The sequence below is a fragment of the Oncorhynchus keta genome, chromosome 34, assembly GCF_023373465.1.
Source record: "Oncorhynchus keta strain PuntledgeMale-10-30-2019 chromosome 34, Oket_V2, whole genome shotgun sequence".
Taxonomy (NCBI): domain Eukaryota; kingdom Metazoa; phylum Chordata; class Actinopteri; order Salmoniformes; family Salmonidae; genus Oncorhynchus; species Oncorhynchus keta.
Window position 1 is genome coordinate 20,075,817 of NC_068454.1, and position 16,672 is coordinate 20,092,488.

General features: G+C 44.5%; 1 protein-coding gene across 2 annotated transcripts in view; it reads right to left on the reverse strand.

The window, feature by feature from the left end:
• Positions 1-636: 636 nt before the first annotated feature.
• The window catches only part of LOC118366801 (anosmin-1-like), a 60,832-nt gene continuing 44,796 nt past the window's right edge, over positions 637-16,672 (reverse strand). The window contains exons 5-14 of one of the 2 annotated variants that reach the window (XM_035749492.2): positions 16,391-16,575; positions 15,683-15,812; positions 10,170-10,375; positions 9,195-9,342; positions 8,647-8,793; positions 5,952-6,040; positions 4,661-4,832; positions 4,186-4,403; positions 3,060-3,201; positions 637-2,824 (exon numbers count right to left, since the gene is read on the reverse strand). In XM_035749492.2, the coding sequence (XP_035605385.1) occupies positions 2,769-2,824; positions 3,060-3,201; positions 4,186-4,403; positions 4,661-4,832; positions 5,952-6,040; positions 8,647-8,793; positions 9,195-9,342; positions 10,170-10,375; positions 15,683-15,812; positions 16,391-16,575 (1,493 nt within the window). In that variant the 3' untranslated portion in view covers positions 637-2,768. Of the gene's footprint in view, positions 2,825-3,059; positions 3,202-4,185; positions 4,404-4,546; positions 4,582-4,660; positions 4,833-5,951; positions 6,041-8,646; positions 8,794-9,194; positions 9,343-10,169; positions 10,376-15,682; positions 15,813-16,390; positions 16,576-16,672 lie in introns of those variants that run through there. The other variant, XM_052493368.1, reaches the window with a different exon arrangement.

Consider the following 16,672-nt stretch of genomic DNA (forward strand, 5'->3'; position numbering starts at 1 on the left):
GCATTACACTGTAAGGTCTACAATACCTGTTGTATTCGGCGCATATGACTAATAAAATCTGATTTGTTAAGTATATGTCATTTTAGGTGAAATTCAAAAAAGGGGCGGATCCCTAAGTAGCAATAGCATCTGAGGTATGATCAATATAAAATCTAAAAGGAAAGCACCTCCAACCTCTGGCTTACCATCCTCATTTTGGTCGCTTTCATGTACGGTGTTCTCACACACCAGCCTTTATTTACTCGCAATAATGTTTACATTCCACAGCATATTGGAAAGGTGAAGGGATTGAGAAAATATGGATTTAAAGCTGTTCAAATACTAACAGTACACTTGAATTAACTGGCAGGGCACAATACTGTCGTCTAAAGGAGAGTATTATGTCCAGGCCATCAAACTCCAGGCATGGCTTGCTGGTAAGCTCTGAATGACCTGTTTATTTGGACTGTTTGAGTGCATGTCTCAAGCTCCTGGGTAGATCAGTGAATATGCTGTGTTGGAGTCTGGCATTATGGAATACACAGCCAACATAAGCACCAGCATCTGCCAAATAGTCTAATGTTTAGAGAATATACTCTATTTCATATTCACTCATTTCTCATAGTAATTTCAAATAAGCAGGAAAAGCATAAGGAATAGGTTAAGGATGATTTTATTACTTAACAGTTTCTACAGTTTCTACCATGGAAAAATAACATGTAACATGAGACTATATTTACAATTCCATTTTTACAAAATGTCTTTACAAGATGTTTTGCCGGATCAAAAACTCGACTAAAACACACACACACAGACATAAATAAATAGACATTCACTGACTGTTCCACAACAAATATTTCTACAGCCAATAACATACAATTCCATCATTTCCACAGTTATAATTTCATTAATAAGCATGACATATTATTCCCCATATGATTCTCTGTTAATGAAATATTGCTAACATATTAGAGGTAACACAGATGTATTTATGCCTACACAACACTCACGTTTGACATGCAAAACCTTTACAAGCATTCAAGTTGAAGCTAGTAATTCATTTACATTTTAAAATCAAATGTACTCCGTGCTTGACTTGGATGGAAATAGGTGGCGGTACTCATTTTGGGTGCTGATACTGTCTATATTTAGGTGCAGGAGCTCCACAATACTTTTGAGCTTATATTCTATAAGAGGAACAGGAGCTCAAGCAGTAGAACATTTGAGGTGCCGCTACCTGCCCAAGTCAAGCACTGAATGTACTTCTACATGCAACATACTATGAGAAGTATTCTGGGTTAAACTACACTGATTTTAGTTCCATTATGCCTAAGGGACATTGTTTTACTTACTTGGTAAAAACAAAATAAATAGGTGAATTTCAACACTCCTTTCTCAATGAATACATGATTGTGTTTTACAATTGCATGGCATTTTCCGGACTGTTATTCAAGTGTCTTCAATGTAGTTACTAGGGTTGGGTGGTATCCAGACTTCCATACCGTGCTTGTACCATCCCGGGTTTTGCGGTATAACCGGTAGTGTACAAAATGGCGCTATTTTAAACAAATGGCTTTTTTTTTATTTTAAAAAGCCCAAAACATGTAGCTTACCAAAATGTTAACAAGTACTAAGAAATCCTCATAGCGGATGTTAGGTAAATGCTCACGAGCGCATGTGAACATTTACTACTAAAACAGACAACCTAGCGCATAACGTTATGAAAGTAACGCAAAACGCATAAAACAAATATTAGACAGCAGGTATCCAGGTGGGGATTGTCTCTGCTGCGGTTACCAAGAAGCTTGATCTAGCAAGCTAACGTTAGCCACTTAGCTAAAATTAGCTAAACCAAACGGGAAATAATTTATTTGGCACATCTCAGATAGTTAACTTAATAGTTATAAGATATTTAGCTGGCAAATATTAGTACAGAATTTCATCCAAGTGTAACTTGATCACCTCACGTAAATTGCGCTGCAGGAGTGACTTACCTCAAGAAGCTCCCATTTTGCTCGTTGTGCTTCTCTGTAAACAAACACACGTGACTGGCTCAAACAGCTGTTTTGAGAAACTAGTACCTTAAGCTTCATAATGAAACATCATCTAACAGGTGAAATTATAAACACGATCTACTGTATCTATTACCTAGTGCACAAGTTGAATGCAGGTATTAATTTTAAAAAGTACTAATATTCAAATGTATTTAAAACAACAACAAAAAAATGGTATTGACGGTATTGGAAAATAATACGGATAATATTTTTTATAATATTTATTTATACCTCCCAACCCTTTTAAGTTACTAAGATATTCAAACAAAATGCTTGCATATCATGGTAAAAACAATGTTTTCTCTGGGCCTTTTTTAATCTAACAACCTTTGAGTTATTTTATCTAATGTAATTCAATTGGAATTGATAATATACTGCTGCTTTGTAACTGGTTCTATTGGATGAAAACAGTTTGAGAACTCCTTAACCATCTTAGTCTCTGTCCCACAAAGCCTTCAGTGAAATAAAGGGAGAATGAATCAACCTGTCCGGAAGAAATGTCCCACATAAGAGTATGTATCTGACTGTATGGTTCAGAGAGCCCAGTCAGTGGGTTGAATCAGAAAGGGCTGTGAGGGGAAAGCATATTCTGTGCAGCCTGAATGTGAACCCATATCACATGGGTTGGGGTCAGAGTTCATGGTCTGCTGTGTGGTTCCACACCGAATTCCCTCCCTGGGTGAAGGCGCTGCGAGACAGATTCTGGCCAAACTGGGTCTGATGGGCCAAGGGGTTTCAATGTCTTTCTGCTGAGAGCTTCTGGTGTGGATGGTGCTGCCTGAGTCTGGGTCCTACAACACACCAAAAAAACCATGTCAATATCAGTTCCTAATGAAAGTTCAGAATAATGATCAAAAGGATTATGTGATCATGTAAGAAACATACTCATCAAATGACCTCAAAAGATGTCACTGAAGAGTCAGCTCCAATGAGCTACGGCATCTCTGTTTAAGACCACCTGGACACAGCCCGGTAGACTAGAGGAGAGCAACAGTTGTGATCAGTGGTCAGTGAGCTGGTACTTACGGTGTTGCAGGACTGGTAACACACTGGGGGTCTGGAAGGTCTTGACAGAGGCAGGACCCTCCCCTCCTGACATTATCACCTGGACCTCCAGTCTGTAGTATGTGGCTGGTCGCAGGTTAGACACCACCAGCAGATTATGGTCCTGAAAGGGTTAACAGCACAAGAGAAGACGATTAACCATCGTTGGTGTCACTGTAAAAAACAATCTTTCACGTGACACTCAGCATGAGAGGTATTAAGCCACTTCCAAGGACAACTTGAAACTGATAGAAAATTGCTTATTTTTCTTAAGAACCCACATTAAAGATGTGTTTTTTTTGTGGAACCTTTTCTCCAGTTGTAAAGGATTTTAACAGCAATGTTGTATCAACTTCAATTTGTCCTCCAAGACTGTCTGAATACCTTTCTTACATACAGACTGTTCAATGTTCACTTTGTTTGGAATTTAAGGTAGTAAACCGTTTTGTTCCCCACACAGAGGTCTAGAGTTTTAGTCCCTTCTGATGTTAACATGTTGAATTAGCTGTTGGGTAACATGGGCTACACCCCATACACCCTCTGCTCTCAATTCAGGTAAACAAAGATGCATCCTGTTTTCTCACTTTCCCTTCCTGACAAACAGTGTAGTTATGGGTGTTTTTATTTTCAGAGCTACAAGCAGTTCGCTGGGCGGAGAAGACAGACAGAACGTGTTGTTGATAGATTATGTAAAACCAGATGAAAGAGGAAGAGCAGGGAAGGTAGATGACACACAGGAGGATGAGAACTTCTAGCAGGACACGCCCCTCCCTCAGATCCCTCTCGGTTTCTCAGCTCACCACTGCTTATCTGGTTATTCATGTAAAGAGAGCAACACAGTTGTATCCTTAAAATACCTCTACTCCTGGCAGGCGTTGTATAATGAAATGCTGAAGATGGAGCTTATTCTTTAGCTCGGGAACAATTCTATATCACTTTCCTCAAGAACATATACATTTCCCTTCCTTGCTAATCTTTTGTGTCCTACAACAAAGAGCCATGTCCTGGTATAACCTACTCTGAAGGGACTGCATGTAACTTTCCAAATAAGAAGTTCTGTCACAGGAACAATAGATTTACTTGAAAAAAGAGAATGAAACAGACTTACTGGAGGCAGGATCTGGGACTGGGAGATGATGCTGTTGGGCAGGCTGTTTTGTCGGCTCTCTTTGGTGACCTCTGCCCAGGTGACCTGAAAGCCTGTGATTTGTTGATGGGCCAGGACCCGTGACACCCGCCACAAGAAGTTGCCTGTGATGTTTCCCTCGTGGATGGAGAAGGACGCCGTCAGATTCTCTGGCTTAGCCAACACTTTGGGAACAGGGGCTGCAGAGAGAGATGGGAATAAAGATGTTGAAAAATACTTGTCTGATGGACATGTGTTCTTGGCTTAATATAAATTATATGGTGTGGTACTAAATTAGTCACAGTAAATTTAAAAAAGCAATTGTGTACTTGTACCATAATATGAGAGGATGCCTCTTTCAACAAGCATGTGGAGAGCCTTGGAGTCAGACATAATGTTAAATGAGAATCAGAGTATCAGCATAACATGAACTGGTTGTACTGGGCAACTGTCTCACCTCCCTCCCCAGGACAGGGGATGTGTTTGTGGCTCTTGTTCCTGATGGTGGCGCAGGACGGGGTGAGAAAGGTGGTGCTCTCATCCTTGGCGCGCCTCTTAGACTTGAGCATGTGAACGGTGACTTTGTACTTGCAGGAGAAGAGCAGGTCCGGGAGGTTGATATAGTTCTCCTGAGCCAAGAAACACATGAAATGTTCTGAGACTTGGTGACTTTTACATGATGTCGCCCAGGTCACATCCCTGAGAACCACCACAGGTAATGAAATCCATGGAGAGGATCAGATTCCCTCCCTATGCCCTTAAACATGGCCCACATTACAGAACCACTTTGAACAGTCATGTGTTAGGGGTTAATCCACTAGTCTTCCATTCAAACTACAATGCAAAATGATATCCTTTCTATGGGTTCCAAGTGTAACACAAACATAAAGGGGACACTTAACAATAACGAAGGACCAAGAGTACATTTTGGGGTCATTTGAAATGAAGATGACATGTCAACTCATTGTTAAGGAATTCTTAGCAGCATTCTAATGCTGCAGACTTGTTTAAGACATTAATTAACTATTGACCTAAAAATCACCTCCTGTGTCCCTTTATCCAGAAAATGTGAACATTTCCTGCTGAGTGGATGGAATTAGATCTTTCATTTGTAACAATGTAGTTCTACCCTAATAGTCAATAACTCTGAGTATTCTCTCTCAAATGCAAAAACTCTGATTATGAATGAACCAAGGCGCCATGTTTGCACACAAGAGACGTAGACCAACGCTGTGCTGGAATCCTTCCCAGGAATCTATAGAAAAAGGATGTGTATATCCAAGCAACCAGAGAAGGGCTCTCTGAAGAATGTGTTGATTGCCAGGCCTATGCCATCATATAACAGCCCTGAGTCCAACCAGCACCACACCACACAACCCCACCACACTCATGCGCACACACCCAGCATCCACTGTTCTCATTCTGGGGGTGCATGGTCCCCCATTACCGGAAATATTGTTTTAGTAAATGTGTTTTATTGGGCAGCGCACCACATTTGACCACACCAACTGAGTCATAACCAAAACAACAGTCGCTGATTTGCTGCAAAGCTACACAACGGAACTGAGGCGCTGAGTGGGGTCCTTTTCTTTAGACAACATGCCTTTTCAGAACGCCAGACAAGAGAGGTTGGCGGGAAATTTGCATACCACTGAGCTGCACATCAAGTCATGGGTCGACACAGCCACCGACACTTGGACTGATGAGGTTTACTTTGATAGAACGATGATTTGGGGGATGGGACTGACCTGGGTGACTGATTTCTCTGGTCCTCTGGTCTCATTATGGCTGCAGTACTCAGGCATCCACTGGACATGGTAACGACTCACCAGAGGGTCTAGGAGGAGAAAGAGAGAGAATAGGAGGTCACTGACCTGGTGCCAAAACTACAGCAAAGAATCCGATGACACAGCCATCATCAGACATGATACATGCTTGATGGACAATAACACCCAATCAGACTGTTTCAGTACTCTATTACTGTCACACCATCAACCTGATCTTATCAGGCATTAACAGATCCTCTGATACAGTATCTAGCATAATGCATTAAAATACGCTTCTAAAGGCTCATCTCAACATTAATGTCAACATAATAAAATAAGAAATAAAAAGCGGGGGTTGAATTTGACTAAACGTGCGTACATTGAAATATTTTTTAGAAATGTGTTGTTTAACCATCTCAAAAGGGAAGGGACCACTGCCGCTACCTCGCTTTCCAGCCAGGGCGCCTGAATAGCCGCCACCTCGCTTTCCAGCTAGGGCGCCTGAATAGCCGCCACCTCGCTTTCCAGCTAGGGCGCCTGAATAGCCGCCACCTCGCTTTCCAGCTAGGGCGCCTGAATAGCCGCCACCTCGCTTAGCCGCCAGCTCCAGCCAGGGCGCCTGAATAGCCGGGCAGGGCGCCTGAATAGCCGCCACCTCGCTTTCCATCTAGGGTGCCTGAATAGCCGCTACCTCGCTTTCCAGCTAGGGTGCCTGAATAGAGGAGCAAACTGACTTACAGGAGATTCAGCAACACTTCTTTACATCAGCTTCTTTATTGCTAAAAGTAGACACTTTTATTAAACCATCTCATCAGCGAAACATGGCATTGATGGCCTACCCTCAGCAATGGTGAAGCGGCCCTAGTCCCGGCCCTAGTTTACTTCATTACTACATAGTAGTGCCTCATTGGCTAATCAGTTCTGTTTATGCTCCCATTGCCCTGTCATTTTACTGGAATTATTATTCATCCGGCTGTGTGCGTTCCGATGTGAAATGATACTTTTCCCATTAATAATTGAGTTATGCTGTGTTAGCCCTTGGCAGGGGCCTCGATTGCGGTCGGGAGATAAAAAGAGGACTTTGAAGGTTTCGACACGGATCTGGCGCACACAGGCTCCCAGCAGTTTGGAAGCAGAAGAGAGGAATTACAGGGAAGCAGGAAATGGGAAGAAAATAAACAAGATATGCGTAGCCGGAGCTGACAGAAGGGAAGAGGTATAGAAAACAAGGAAAGGAACATGGAAAACAGGTATAGAGCTGCATGGCAGTGTTCGATTTTTATTTAACTAGACAAGTCAGTTAAGAACAAATTCTTATTTTTAATGACGGCCTAGGCACAGTGCCTTGTTCAGGGGCAGAATTACAGATTTTTTTTTTTTTTTTTTTATCTTGTCAGCTCAGGGACTGACTCTCTCTCTCTCCCTCTCTCTCGCTCTCTCCCTCCCTCCCAGTGTCCATCTCCCCGTGATTCACTACATCACCATCTGAGACCAGATGTGTCACAATGTTGACTTGCCTCAAAATGAACGAGTGCAGTAATCAGCAGCGTTGAAATAACCTGTCCCTCAGTTTAAAGTTATGAATACACAGAGTCTGATGAAGAGAAACCTGATCCTAGGCTTTCAGGGACCAGGTCTCGCTCGCTCTCTCCAGTCCAGCTGTCTGCTTCCTCCTATATAACCACAGTGGTCAGAGGCAGACCCAGAGCCATCCATCATCATCATCAACCCAGTTAGAGGCCATGTCTGTGCCCACCACACCACCACCACCCTGCCAGACTAGGACAGCTGCAGTGTAATAGAGTCACCTCCCCAGGCCAAGCTATGGAGTGGGCCCAGAACCAAGTCCAAAACACTCTGGGCTGAACGTGTGCCCAAGCCAGTCACAATCACTCAGCCCTGCTAACCACTCTGGACCAGGAAGACTCTCCAGCTCTTCTCAGTTGCTCTTCTCATTTGCTCTGTGATTCAGCAGAAGGCCTCATCACCAGGCTTCTCCTCTCCCCAGACTAGGCATTTCTGCCTCCACTTTGTGGAGCTTGGCTTGGGCGATGACATATTAGCAACATAACATTGTCCAGTGAATTGGACTTGACAGGCTACCCTTGGAGTGCACCTTTCAAGGTTTTCATATTTCCACTCTGGTCTTAATCGTGGGGGCTGGCGCACAAAGTCTAAGGAGGAGTACAAAGTTTAAGGAGTCTATGGACACTTATGCAATTATTTGTCTGTAATGCTTTAAATCTTTTACGTCCTCCTGTGTGTTTCTGCAGGGTGACGTCAAGTCTTGTAAAACAAAACGGACAGTTTCAACACTAGTATGAGAGACGGCTCATATTTGCTACAGCTGTCAATAAGCTCCATCACCTCTTATTCCCCGTGTTTATTTTTCTTCAGCTAACAGAACATCCTAAACCTCTGCTCCTCCTGGTCCACGGTAGATTCACACTCACTCACCCTGCGCTCATATTACTCCAGTCAGACACAAGGTTTCATTTAGTTGCTCTACAATATTCAACAGCATTTTTCCAGATTGAACTTAACTGAGAATCATTCATATTCCAACATTAATTAATCAATAAAAAGATTCAGGATAACTAATGAAGGAGAAATGATGTGGCAATTAGAGTAGTGTAGGAGCCAAGACCCACATTCAGAACAGGCATATGGTACATACCTCCCCGGTTCTTCCAGTAAACGCGGACCTGCAGCTGGCCGTCCTGGTAAAAGGGTGTGCCGACCTCCAGAGGGCCTGCCGGGCGCTTGCCCAGGGTGGAGCCAACGGGCATGATCATTTCCTTCTCTTTCTTGGACACTGGTTTCACTTGGTTGGACAAAGAGAAGAAAGGTTAAGGTCTAATTTCCAGTCCAGGTACACTCAGAAAAGCTCAGAATGCAGCTTTAAGTTCTTATATGGGAAGGTCACAGTATGCTTAAACATCTGTGATCATACCAATAGTTATGCTAATAAATACTTTTAAATTCATTCATAAAATCTGTATCGGACAGCATCTTGATTTATCACCAAGTCCAATGAGCTCAGCCTTGTCATTAATTCAATTCCATTTTACATTTATAGTTGAGTCATTTAGCAAACACTCTTATGCAGAGCGACTTAGTCCATTCATCTTAAGATACTGTAGCTCGGTGGGACAATCACATCTCAAATCATAGTAAGTACATTTTTCCTCAAAGTTGCTTTCAGCATGCCCCATGATGCCTTACCTGAGCCATTGTTCTGGGAGGTGGTGCTGAAGTGGAGTGACGCCTTGGAGCTCTTCAGACGCACCTGACCCCAGTAGGTGATGGCCTGCAGCTCCACCGTGTAGCTACTGTTGGTCAGCAGCCCCTCCAGATCCACCCAGCTCTGGGCCTGAAACCAGAGACACCCACACATTGTCACCCACAGAGCCAACAGAGTAGACCATAACCATGTCCCTAAATCCAGTAGACTACAACCGTCCTAACCCAAGCCTGGTCTGTGGGAATAAGAACCATCCTTATTGGGAACACGTGTGCTGGTTTAAACCAACATGTAGAGAGATGAGACAGTGATAAGGTCTGTGTAAGGGAGCCGCATTATCCCCATCCCCTGGGGCTTCTTCACGTTGTGTTTAGGTCTCAGCATTCCTCCAGCAGCATGGGCCTGATAGGCTCCAGTTATTGACCGGCGCTTGTTTTGACATACCACCATCAGCAGGTAGCGTTCAAAGCCCTGCAGTCCCAGAGTGGAAACCAGTAGTACATGTGTCAATAGGTATCTGGTGTCTCTCACCTCCACACCACATCTGCAACTGGTTACCAACACTCATTCAGGAATCTAAGTCAGCGAAAGTGGTCAGACATTGCTTTTTCGCTTTATTCACTATCAAAATTCTCTTCTTCATAGCGATGATAAGCTAAGTTTCCTTTCAAAGCTTAACCAAGCGTTTGAGGCGAAATAAAGGAAAATAAAACAAATGAGGCCAGCAGTGCGTCGTGCTGCTTGAACAATAGCGTTAAGAGTTTATGTAATCAAATGCGATCTGCCTCGCCTTGTATGTGTTTTTCCATTGTGGGGCCTTTGGTTCTTATTTACATTGCAAAGAATAGGGGAGTGGGGTTTAGATGAGTTTGGTCCAACCAGGCCAGCACAGGTCTCTAGCTTGCCAACCCGTCGACACATCACCCAGACAGGGGGAGAGAGGAGCCGATGCTTACCCCGTTGGTGGTCTTCCTCCTCTTCTTCTTGGATGGCACCAGGGACTTGCCAGGGACGGTCCAGCTCCAGAAGACTTTGTAGTGATGGACTGGGATGTCAGGCTCCTCGGGCAGGGTCCAGTTGAGACGGGCTGTCACCGTCCCCTCAGCACTCAGCGTCATGTTGGTGACACGCAGGCTGGCAGGGCTGGGAGGGGCAGCAGGATCTGGAGAGAGACCAGGAACACAGTACTGTAAAGTCATGTCATTCACAGCAGCTCTCCTCTCTCCAGCTGTCAGAACTGTTTTTGCTTGTTCAATTTGGGAGCGACGACAGTAAGAGGTATCAGAAAAGTGACAGCTGCAAGGTCTTCATGGTGCTAATGATTGGCTTGTGATTCACAAACCGCCCCCCTCACCCCAACAATGTGTTATTAATTAGAAGGGACGATCAATTAACCACAGAAATGTGTTTATCTTGATAAAAAGCATGTCAGACATTTGGCTTAATGTGTCTAACCAGGGTACATTTGCACCAGTTGAGAAAGTTAAGCAGGGCCTAGCCAGTATGATGGTGTAACGTAATTAGTCCACCACTGACAATCAGTCATGAAATGTTATGACAGGTGTCATGTCACGTTTATGACAGCGTTATGCAAGACGGAGAGCTCAGGTCAAGGATCACAAAACACATGCTGCGCACTTTGGCTCTACCCTCACATTCCGTCTACTCCTCGACTCTCCCTACTGGGGGGCATGCGTGCAAGTAAGTAAGATGGCTGGTTTTGAGGCTGGCCAGATGGGGTCTGTCTTAGGATTTCTGGCAGCTACAGTGTACAGTAAAGTATGGATGTCAGGCCGGTAGACCCAGGCAGGGCCAGGCAGTCAGAGGCAGGGGCAGGGCCAGATGCCAGACCAGAGGGAATTAGCTCTTAAGAAGATTACAGAGACTACAGGCCTGCTACAGTCAGCTCCTCTCCCCTTCCTTCCCTCTCCCATTTGAAAGTGGGTCCAGAACTAAGTCCACAACACTCTGGGCTGAACTTGTGCCCAACCCACTCACAAGAGACTGTTTCAGAGCGAACCAGCTGTTATCCATGCTATATAAAATATGCAGCGAGAGTTTTATGCAAAATGCCCAAACAAAGTATGGTGGTGAAAAATGGCAATCACTCCACACTGCCCTTTCCCACCTTGACAAAAGGAACACCTATGTGAGAATGCTATTCATTGACTACAGCTCAGTGTTCAAAGTATTTTGACCATAGTGCCCACGAAGCTCATCACTAAGCTAAGGACCCTGGGACTAAACACCTCCCTGCAACTGGATCCTGGACTTCCTGATGGGTTGCCCCCAGGTTGTAAGGGTAGGCAACACCACATCTGCCACTCTGATCCTCAACACTGGGGCCCTTCAGGGGTGTGTACTTAGTCCCCTCCTGTACTCCCTGATCACCCACGACTGCGTGGCCAAACATGACACCAACACTGTCCTTAAGTTTGCTGATGACAGAACAGTGGTAGGCCTGATCACCAACAACGAGACAGCCTATAGGGAGGTCAGAGACCTGGCAGTGTGGTGCCACGACAACAACCTTTCTCTCAATGTGAGCAAGACAAAGGAGCTTATCATGGACTAAAGGAAAATGCGGGCTGAACAGGCCTCCATTAACATCGACTGGGCTGTAGTGGAGCGGGTCGAGAATTTCAAGTTCCTTGGTGTCCACATCACCAACGAACTAACATGGTCCAAACACACCAAGACAGTCGTGAAGAGGGCACGACAAACTCGGGAGACTGAAAAGATTTGGCACAGGTCCCCAGATCCTCAAATAGTTCTACAGCTGCACCTTTGAGAGCATCCTAACCGGTTGCATCACCACCTGGTATGGCAACTGTTCGGCATCTGACCATAAGGCACTACAGAGGGTAGTGCGAAAGGCCCAGTACATCACCAGGGCCAAGCTTCCTGCCATCCAAGACCTATATAATAGAGGAAAGCCCATAAAGTTGTCAGAGACTCCAGTCACCCAAGTCAGACTGTTTTCAATGCTACCACACGACAAGCAGTACCGGCGTGTCAAGTCTAAGACCAAAAGGCTCCTTAACAGCTTCTACCCCCAAACCATAAGACTGCTGAACAATTAATCAAATGGCCACAGTCTATTTACATTGACACCCCCCCATTTGTTTTGTACACTGCTGCTACTTGCTTTTTCCACTTCACCCCTACCTACATGTACAAATGAACAAATCTGTACCCCGCACACTGACTCGGTACCCCCTGTATATAGCCTCATTATTGTTATGTTGTGTTACTTTTTATTATTTTTTTACTTAAGAAAATATTTACCAAATGAACTCAACTCTTCTTGAATTGCACTGTTGGTTAAGGGCTTGTAAGTCAGCATTACATGGTAAGGTCTACACTTGTTGTATTCAGCACGTGACAAATAAAGTTTGATCTGATTATCAGACTGAGCTATGTAAATAACGGAATGACAGAATCAAATCGCTCATCAACCCAATGACAGCTCTCGACAATCCATCAACTTTGTGGGGCTGATGCGACTGATTGGAGGTCAGTTTTCAGGACTGCAGCAAAATCCTGTTTCCACCTGGTGTTTGATGTCAACAGCCTCTCAGAACACACGTTAGAATAGATTAGAAGTTTAATAGTCACATGTACAGGGTACAGCGAAAATCTTAAGCTCTGAGCACCAACAATGCAAGTCAGTGAAATAAAAAACTAAATGTAATAATTATAATAAAATATATACATATTAACACTAACAATGGTAATGGGGGCTGGGGGAGGGCTGGAGTTGGAAAAAGGCAGAGCAGGCAGCTGACTAGTGGTTAGTATTCAGCAGCCTGATGTTCCGGGGGTAGAAGCTCTTGGCCAAGCTTCCAGTTTTTGCCATGATGTTCCTGTACTGCCCATGTCTTAGTGACGGAAGCAGGGAGAACAGGCCGTGGCTCGGGTAGCCCAGGTCTCTGATGATCTTCTTGGCATTCCTGCGACATCTGGTGTTGTAGGTGTCCTGGAGGGCAGTCAGTGTGCACCGATTGGTGCGTTCGGCTGTAGCGCCTTGTGGTCCGCGGCAGTGGAGTTAACGTACCAGGCTGTGATGCAGGCCGACTGTATGCTCTCAGTGGTGCTCCTGTAGAACACTGAGGCCCCTCTTGGACAGACAACATTTCATGCCTTCTTCACAACGGTGACAGTGTGGTTTGACCATTTCTGCTGCTCGGAGATGAGTACGCCGAGGAACTAAATTTTTTACCGTTTCCATGGAGGCCCTGTCGATGAGGATGTGCCAAATCCGTAAATTTAAATAAATTCATTAGGCCCTAATCTATGGATTTCACATGACTGGGCATAGGCCCACCCATTGGGGAGCCAGTCCCAGCCAATCAGAATAAGTTTTCCCCCCATAAAAGTGATTTATTTCAGACATAAATACTCCTCAGTTTCATCAGCTGTCTGGGTGGCTGGTCTCAGATGATCCCGCAGGTGAAGAAGCTGGATATGGAGGTCCTGGGGTGGCATGGCTACACCTGGTCTGCAATTGTGAAGCCGGTTGGACGTACTGTCAAATTCTCTAAAATGACGTATGGTAGAAAAACGTACATTGAATTCTCTTGCAACAGCTTTGGTGGACCTTCCAGCAGTCAGCATGCCAACATCTGTGGCATTGTGTTGTGACAAACCTGTACATTTTAGAGTGCACCTGTGTAATCATGCTGTTTAATCAGCTTCTTGATATGCCACACCTGTCAGGTAGATGGATTATCTTGGCAAAGGAGAAATGCTCACGAACAAGGATGTAAACAAATTTGTGCACTAAATTTGTGTGTATGGAAAATGTCTGGGTTCTTTTATTTCAGCTCATGAAACATGGGACCAACACTTTACACGTTGCATTTATATCAGGGCTCTCCCCAGCTCAGAGTCGTTGTTGTGCTCGAAGCGTGAGAAAAGGGTGTTTAGCTGTTCCGTGATCGTTAGGAGCCACTGCCACATATGCCTGGTGTCCGACTCGTTGAATTGCTCCTCCACTTTTTCCCTATACTTGTGTTTCGCCATCTTGATCGATCTGCGTAGGTAGTATTTGTGCTGTTTAACCATATTAATAGAAATGACCAGGAAGATCCTTCAGGCAGCATGTAATGTACCACTACCACCAAACCGGTAGCCTAGCGGTTAAGAGCGTGGGGCCTAAATGTCGCTGGTTTGAAACCCTGAGCAAACTAGTTGCAAAATATGTTGATGTGCCCTTGAGCAAGGCACTTAACCCAAATTGCTCCTGTAAGTCACTCTGAATAAGAGCGTCTGCTAAATTACTAAAATGTAAGGTGGTTTGTGTTTTGGTTCCCTGGTGAGTATTCCACTAGTATCTTATTATAGCTATAAATATTGAAGATCAAGACAAAGGTGGTTACCACTTGACAAAAGCTCTACCCAAAGGCATGTTAGTAATGCAAACGCGAGAACTCAGACATAGGGTCCAATCCAAAACTTGATCTCAGTGCACTGCAGTACGCTACGCACAGCTCTCCCTGTACACCAGCAGAGCCTATCGGCTCGACACCAGATCAAATCTAGACACAATATTACTCATAAACCTGTGATCTACAAGAATTCCACAACAATTGGCCAGGTGCTTTAACAAATGTCATCTACGGTCACATTAAAGAGCTATTTAGTGTCATTCAACGTGGGAACACAGAGCAGGACAGGCATCAGCACAGCCCTACAGCCAGCCATCAAACTCAGTGCTAATTTGTAGCACAGATCTGAAGCACTGAGCAGCCTACCATACCTCATTCTCCATGGAAGCCAGACAACAACTTACATGCAGTTGAAAGCTGCAATTTCCTGACTAACTCAGACATATTACATGTTAAATGGCTGTAAAGAAGAGCCACCTTTGAAGAGCTACACGTACAAAGGTCTGGTTACAACACTATGCAGAAAATAACATGTTCTGCACTCAGGGGTTTCTGATGACTATGTTCTGTTTGGCATCAGTGTGAATTGACAACTTTAGGATCGGAAGGGCAAGGAATGCTTAGGGAATGCTAAATCAGATTTGAGGTTCAGGTTTGCTAGGTAGGGAAAAAAAAATCAAGGCTTACATATGCTTGTGATAGATTTTTAAGACATCCTGCCAAAATCATTTAGCCATTTGCTTGCAATAAATTAGCATTGCGGGTGTGAATAATCTGTAATGTATGTATGCATGTATGCATGCATGCATGTTTCTGCAGACTGGGTTTTCCTCAGTGCATGCTTGATTTAATTCTAGCCAAAAGGTCACAGACACACCAACGCAATACGCAGAAAACACAATTTGTACATGCACATGTGTAACAAAATGGGTCAATGGGCCGTTACTGAGGCAAATCATGTTGTAAAGGATTGTCCCACCTGTTCCTAGGCCTTGACTGTAGCAAAGAGAGAGGATAGGGTGTCACACAGGAACTGACACTCATTGAAGGGGCCCCACACACACTCAGACATAGCCTACCTCTGGAGGAGCGGAAGTGCTTGCTGGGGGCAGTAAACCCGCGGGTCCCGTGCACGTTGACAGCCGCCACTCTGAACTGGTACCATCTGCTGGCTCTGATGTCGGCCAGTTGGACGCGCTCCTCTGTAGTCTGAGGGACAGATGGGAGAGAGTAGGCACATAGGGGTCAGAGGTCACACAGGGTCACAACTTTTGTGAGTGTTGCTGCAACATCCGACATCTGTTTTTCCTTGCAAAACTTTCAAAGACACTGACAGTAAGGAATGTGCAACAGTGTCAGACAGTCTGAATGACAGCTGTGGAGTAGCACCCTGACTTTCTCACATCTATCTCCTGTGGTGAAAATATTTAGTTTTAGGGTTTATTTTTCCCCCAAAGAATGCATCACAGATTTAATGTTAAATCTGTCAACAAAAGTACTGAGCATGCAACTAAATTAAATGGTTGGTTAGGATAGGATAAGTAATCCTACTCACCCCCCCTAAAAGATTTAGATGCACTATTGTAAAGTGGCTGTTCCACTGGATGTCATAAGGTGAATGCACCAATTTGTAAGTCACTCTGGATAAGAGCGTCTGCTAAATGACTTAAATGTAAATGTTGGATGACAATGTGCTGTATGTGAATGAAAGAGCGATCCACATGCAGTAAGGTATTCAGAGAAGCCTGGTTTGGTATGTTGTGGTGTAGTGTGCTGTGCTGACCTACCTGTGCCACGGTCTCCCACTCTGTGGCGTCGTCCTCACTGGGGTGGATGCCATAGTTCCAGCAGCGCTGCACCACGTACAGCACAGGCTCCACAGAGATGTTGAACTTAGAGGACCAGCGGATCTCCAGGCCTCCTGACAGCTGTTCCACAAACACTAGCTCCTTCCTAGGCTTCAGAGGAGCTCCTGAGAACACATACACATGACATCACTGCGAGACTGACTTTGGTAGAGAATAAGCCATGACATCACGGTGCGACAAAATTAAGGAGAGACATGACAT